Below are 6,083 nucleotides of genomic sequence, written 5' to 3'. Positions count from 1 at the left end.
CCACTAATAATAATAATAATAATAATAATAATAATAAATACAGCTGCAGGCAGCAATACACAGGGTCCAGTTTAGTCGTGTTGTGTGTGTGTTTTACAGTTTTCCGGGTTCTCTGAAACGCAGCACGATTTTCCGAGTTTACTTGAATGCAGCATGGGCTCCCCCTGGTCTGTTGTCTCCTGGTTGCTCATCTCCCAGAGCAACCACTATGTGGACTACACAGCACAACCCTCCTGTCTTTAAAACAACCGTCCATGTTCGCCTGTAAAGCAGAACTTGTCATTGTTAGAACTCATGGTGTTGTCAGTGGAAGTAGAGCTGCTCTCTCACTGAGCGGTGGCAGCTTGGTGCCATGTCGGGCAACTCATTTATGTGTTGAATATTTTACTTGAATTACATTTTCAGGAAGTTACGTTTCCATTAAATACCAAAAACGTTGTGGTATTTCTGAGTAATTACTATTGCACTGCTTCTATTTTTCCAACACCTCGCCGGATCCTGAACTCATCACTGAGGCGCACATTTCAGGGTTTTTAAGGGACACCCTGACGACATTTTAAGGATTATTTTTTATTGTCATTTTCATTCATCCGGCAAAGTAATGTGGAGCAGGGATTTAAAATATCAAGCTAACAGATCTACTGACATCTGCCAGGTTAAGAAGTTATATAACTATACACATAAATCCATAGTTTGGAAACTTCAAAACACTACAGAGTGACTGAGTCCACACCGCACACTGGACACGGTCCAACTGGACATTCTCAACCACAATCTCTACATTTATATAAATATAAATAATATGATGACGTTATAAAGCGTCTTACTGTAAATATCATCTCCTTCATTTTAGAACCAGACATGTCAGTTAACCAAGACCAACTAGTTATTGGGGTCAAATTTGGTCGGTTTTTCACTAATATCTGCTCCGTATGTGGATCGTTTTGGATTAAATTTAAAACACGAGGTGTTTGTTACAGGGCGGTTCAAACAAGACGTCAACCGTGTTCATGTGTTATGCAGAAGTTGGTCTTCCAGATAGTTTGAGGTCAGCTCAGCTGCAGAGCGATGAGGTGAAGCCGAAGATCCTTTGAAGGAAATGCACACACCACCTGCACTCACACACGCCATGTGCACATCACATACATACACGCATACACACCATGTGCACACACACAAACCATGTGCACATACACACAAACACACCAGGTACATACATACACACCATGCGCACACAGCATGTGCGCACACACACACCACATGCATGCACACACACACCACGTGCATACATACACACCATGCGCACACACCATGTGCACAAACACACGCCACGTGCACATGTCTAGAAAACAGGGTCGTTTTCTGGAAGATTTCTAAGAAGTTGTGCGTTGAGACGTCATGTGACTGAAAGATAAAGCAGGCACTGAGCTGCCTGGTTGAGTGAGCACACTTCACTGCTGATGTTTCTCATGCATTGTATTGCCTGTCTGTCTTTCTCTCTGCCTGTCTGCCTGCAGCGGACCAGGTGTACGGAGACCAGGACATGCACGAGGTTGTGCGTAAACACTGTATGGACTATCTGGTGAGTGTGTCTGTCTGTCTGTCTGTCTGTCTGTGTCTTACTGTACATCAGCATCATGGAAGCCTCTCGTCCAATCAAATCACTCGCCGCTCCGCTAACTTCAGCTAGCTAGTTAGCTGTTAGACATTTCCTCCACAATCAGAATCAGTTTATTGGTCTGAGAACATTTTCACATACAAGGATGTTGACGACAGACTGATGAACAGCGTGAAATAATCATTTGTATATTTCTGTACAAGATGAATAAATATGTAAAATAATATGACATCGATACAGTATTAAAATATTATCACAGTATTAAAATGTTATTACAGTATTATTACAACATGGCGACATCTCCTCCTCAGATGAAGAACGCAGACTACTTCTCCAACTACGTGACGGAGGACTTCACCACCTACATCAACAGGAAGAGGAAAAACAACTGTCACGGCAACCACATCGAGATGCAGGCCATGGCCGAGATGTACAACCGACCAGTGGAGGTGTACCAGTACGGCACAGGTGTGTGTGTGTGTGTGTCTGTGTGTCTGTGTGTCTGTGTGTGTGTGTGTGTGTGTGTGTGTGTGTGTGTGTGTGTGTGTGTGTGTGTGTGTGTGTGACCTTGGGGAACACCAGGACCGAGCAGTGACCTTCACCTCCCTGACCAGTTCCTTCCTCTCTCACCTTGAACCCACTTCCTGCTCCAGAGCCAATCAACACGTTCCACGGGATCCACCAGAACAACGACGAGCCAATCAGAGTGAGCTACCACCGGAACATCCACTACAACTCAGTGGTCAACCCCAACAAGGCCACGATAGGAGTGGGACTGGGACTACCGGCCTTCAAACCAGGGGTACGCACTCAGTAGGGCACACAGTATTAAATACACACAGTACACATAGTACACACTGTACACACAATAAATACACACAGTACACACATATACATAATAAACACGCTTTGCAATTCAATGATCTCACTGTTACTGGGACTGAATGCATAGTATATAGTCTAGTACTCTGTATAGTATTCTTTATAGTGTATAGTAGTACTCTGTGCTCATTGACATGACAGCATGGTACACATTATGATCCTGTGGCGAGTATGCGGTAGTGTAGTATTGTTTACTGTGTGTACTGGTGCAGTACTGTGTACTGTGTGTACTCGCCAGTACGCGGACCAGTCCCTGATGAAGTCGGCCATCAAGACGTCAGAGGAGTCGTGGATCGAGCAGCAGATGCTGGAGGACAAGAAGCGAGCGACGGATTGGGAGGCGACCAACGAGGCCATCGAGGAGCAGGTGGCCCGGGAGTCCTACCTGCAATGGCTCCAGGACCAGGAGAAGCAGGCCCGGCAGGTGAGACGGGCCGGAGGGGGCGAGACGGGCCGGAGTGGGCGAGACGGGCCGCGGGGCGAAACGGGTCGGAGGGGTGAGGCAGGTCGGAAGGGCGAGACGGCCCGGGGGGGCGAGACGGCCCGGGGGGGCGAGACGGGCCGGAGGGGCGAGACGGGCCGGAGGGGCGAGACGGGCCGGAGGGGTGAGACAGGCCGGAGGGGTGAGGCAAGTCGGAGGGGTGAGACGGGCCGGGGTGAGACGGGCACAGCAGCTGACCCAGCCTCTTGTTGTGTGTTGCAGCCTCGTAAGGCCAGCGCCACCTGCAGTTCAGCGACAGCCGCTGCCTCCAGTGGCCTGGAGGACTGGAGTGGCCGGTCGCCACGGCAACGTGACGCTGACCCCGCCCACTCGGACCTGGCGACTGCCCCGGCAACCAATCACAAGCCGCCCTCCCCCGTTGGAGCAGCGCACACACACACACTGAACAAACCTCCATCACCCTGCGCACCAGGTACACACACACACACACACACACACACACACACTGAAACACAGATGCACACACACACACACACACACACACACTGAAACACACACAGATGCACACACACAGATGTCCGTACACTAAAACACAATCATCCTGAAACACATACATACCAATGCACACACACACACACACACACACACACACACACACACCGACGCACACACACACACACACACACACACACACACACACACACACTGAAACGCACACATTTCTATCGTAGTACCCTCCCTCTCTCTCTCTCTCTCTCCAGGTCCCAGTAATCCAAGTCGTCATCATTTGGGGTACAGAGCCATCATGCAGGAAATGTCCCCAACAGCCTTTGGTACACACACACACACACACACACACACACACACACACACACACACACACACACACACACACACACACGCAAGATGCTGAAGGAACCAGAATATAAAGTGTGGTTGGGTTTTTCCTTCTAGTTGGTGCATTATGTCTAATAACAACTTAAGGCTCAACATCAACAGAAACAAGAATAGTTAGTCCTAGCTGGGATAGGATCAGGTGGCCCCGGAAGAGCGGGGTCTTCGGGTGGGACCCGGAAGAGCGGGGTCTTCGGGTGGGACCCGGAAGAGCGGGGTCTTCGGGTGGGACCCGGAAGAGGGGGGTCTTCGGGTGGGACCCGGAAGAGCGGGGTCTTCGGGTGGGACCCGGAAGAGGGGGGTCTTCGGGTGGGACCCGGAAGAGCGGGGTCTTCGGGTGGGCCCCGGAAAAATCCTCAGGTGTTGGTTGAAGGTTGTGAGTGTCTCTGCAGAGCGTATAAAGCTGGGTAGCACCTCCCACCACCCTGGCACCGCGCATGAGAAGAGGATCCTGGATCCTCTGGTCCCTTGGGTACCTCTCGTTCCTCTGGTCCCTCTGGATCCTCTGGTTCCTCTTGATCCTCTGGTCCCCCAGGTGGCTCTGGTTTCTCAGCTCCCTCTGGTCCCTCTGGATCCTCTGGTCCCTCAGGTCCCTGTGGTTCCTCTGGATCCTCTGGTCCCTCGATTTCCTCGGGTTGCTCTGGTCCCACTGGATCCTCTGGTGCCTTGAGGTCGCTCTGGTTTCTTGGGTCCCTCGGATTCCTCGGGTCCCTCAGCTCCCTCTGGTTACTCTGGACCCTCTGGTTCATCGGGTCCTTCTGGTCGCTCTGGATCCTGAACTAACCTGTTTCACCTTTATCTCTCTCTCTCTCTGTCTCTCTCTCTCTCTCTCTCTCTCTCTCTCTCTCTCTCTCTCTCTCTCTCTCTCTCTCTCTCTCTTTCTCTCTCTGTCTCTCTCTCTCTCTGCCTCTCTCTCTGTCTCTCTCTCTCTCTCTGTCTCTCTCTCTCTGCCTCTCTCTCTGTCTCTCTCTGTCTCTCTCTCTCTGCCTCTCTCTCTGTCTCTCTCTGTCTCTCTCTCTCCAGGTCTCACAGATTGGGAGGACGATGAGATCCTGGCGTCGGTTCTCGCCGTTTCGCAGCAGGAATATTTAGACCGAATGAAGCAGAGCAGAGAGGCGTCGCCCGACAGCAGCTGATAGGCCACGCCCCTTGCAGACCCCGCCCACGCACGCACACACACACACACACACACACACACACACACACACACACACACAAACACACACTTTGGAAGGAGACCAGGGAAACAAACAAATAAAAACAAACACTTTGATCACACCATCACGATTCAGCCATCAGTCCCTCTCTCCTCCCTTTCCCCTTCTCTCCTGCTCCCTTTCCCCTTCTCTCCTGCTCCCTTTCCCCTTCTCTCCTCTCTCTCCAGTCCATCCTTCTGTGCGTCCTTCCAGTTGATAGCGCCACAGCTGCGCTAAGCCCCGCCCCCTTTTATTTCAGTCAACCACTCAGGAGCCGCTGATATCAGATCAGTTTGAACATTTCCTCCAATCACTCGTGGCGCCAGGATAGCGGCCTCGTGGCTAACTGCTAGCTGCTCGGGACTAGCTAGCCGCTCAAACCTCAGAATCGACCAGACAACACTAGTAGCATGTAGCCTAGCAAGCTAACGGGATGTATTGAAGTCACTGCTGTCAGGCTAACGCTAGCTAGCCTATGTTAGCCTAGCTAGCTAGCCCAGCTGATCCGACTTAACGCACACGACGGAGTTTTTGAGTTTTAGTATCGACGGGGAATTTAATTTGAGCGGCTGCTGCGTCCGGGGCGGTTGGCGGGCGGCGCTAACACGGCGTCGTCGCACAAACGAATAATAATAAACGAAAAACTACAAATAATCATTGAAATGTAAAAAGCAGGAGACGCATCATCCAGGTTTTATAGACCAACCATATAAATAATGACTTTGTACATAGTGCTTTTGTAAAAGGTTCGGCGCCCCCTTCTGGTCGGTGGTTCGTTTGGAAATGTTGCAACTGAGCCCAGGTCAGCGCCACGACAGGCTCCTCCCACTTCCGGTTCTTGCCCCTCCCCTTCCTCTCCATCATCATGGGTCTTATTTAGCTGCATGTTTAATTGACCATGACCAATCTCATCATAGAGATTAAAACATTAAAGAGAGAAAAAAAATAGAAAGAATTGTCATACTTATCCTCTTAATAATTGATTATTGTTATTATTAATAATAATATAAGTTGCTTTATTTTATTTTCTTGTTTGGATGAAAATACCTTT

At 50.1% G+C, this 6,083-nt stretch overlaps 1 protein-coding gene across 2 annotated transcripts in view; it reads left to right on the top strand.

Moving 5' to 3' along the window:
* Positions 1-6,083, top strand: part of otud5a (OTU deubiquitinase 5a) — a 14,011-nt gene extending 7,928 nt beyond the window's left edge. For both annotated transcript variants that reach the window (XM_080015539.1, XM_080015538.1), the window contains exons 3-9: positions 1,518-1,582; positions 1,930-2,086; positions 2,272-2,420; positions 2,739-2,924; positions 3,204-3,414; positions 3,704-3,775; positions 4,860-6,083. In XM_080015539.1, coding sequence (XP_079871665.1) covers positions 1,518-1,582; positions 1,930-2,086; positions 2,272-2,420; positions 2,739-2,924; positions 3,204-3,414; positions 3,704-3,775; positions 4,860-4,972 — 953 coding nt within the window. In that variant the 3' untranslated portion in view covers positions 4,973-6,083. The remainder of the gene's footprint in view (positions 1-1,517; positions 1,583-1,929; positions 2,087-2,271; positions 2,421-2,738; positions 2,925-3,203; positions 3,415-3,703; positions 3,776-4,859) is intronic.

Source organism: Zeus faber (assembly GCF_960531495.2).
Source record: "Zeus faber genome assembly, chromosome: 15".
Taxonomy (NCBI): domain Eukaryota; kingdom Metazoa; phylum Chordata; class Actinopteri; order Zeiformes; family Zeidae; genus Zeus; species Zeus faber.
The sequence above is the reverse complement of the archived record's forward strand: the minus strand, read 5'-3'. Positions and strand labels throughout refer to the sequence as shown.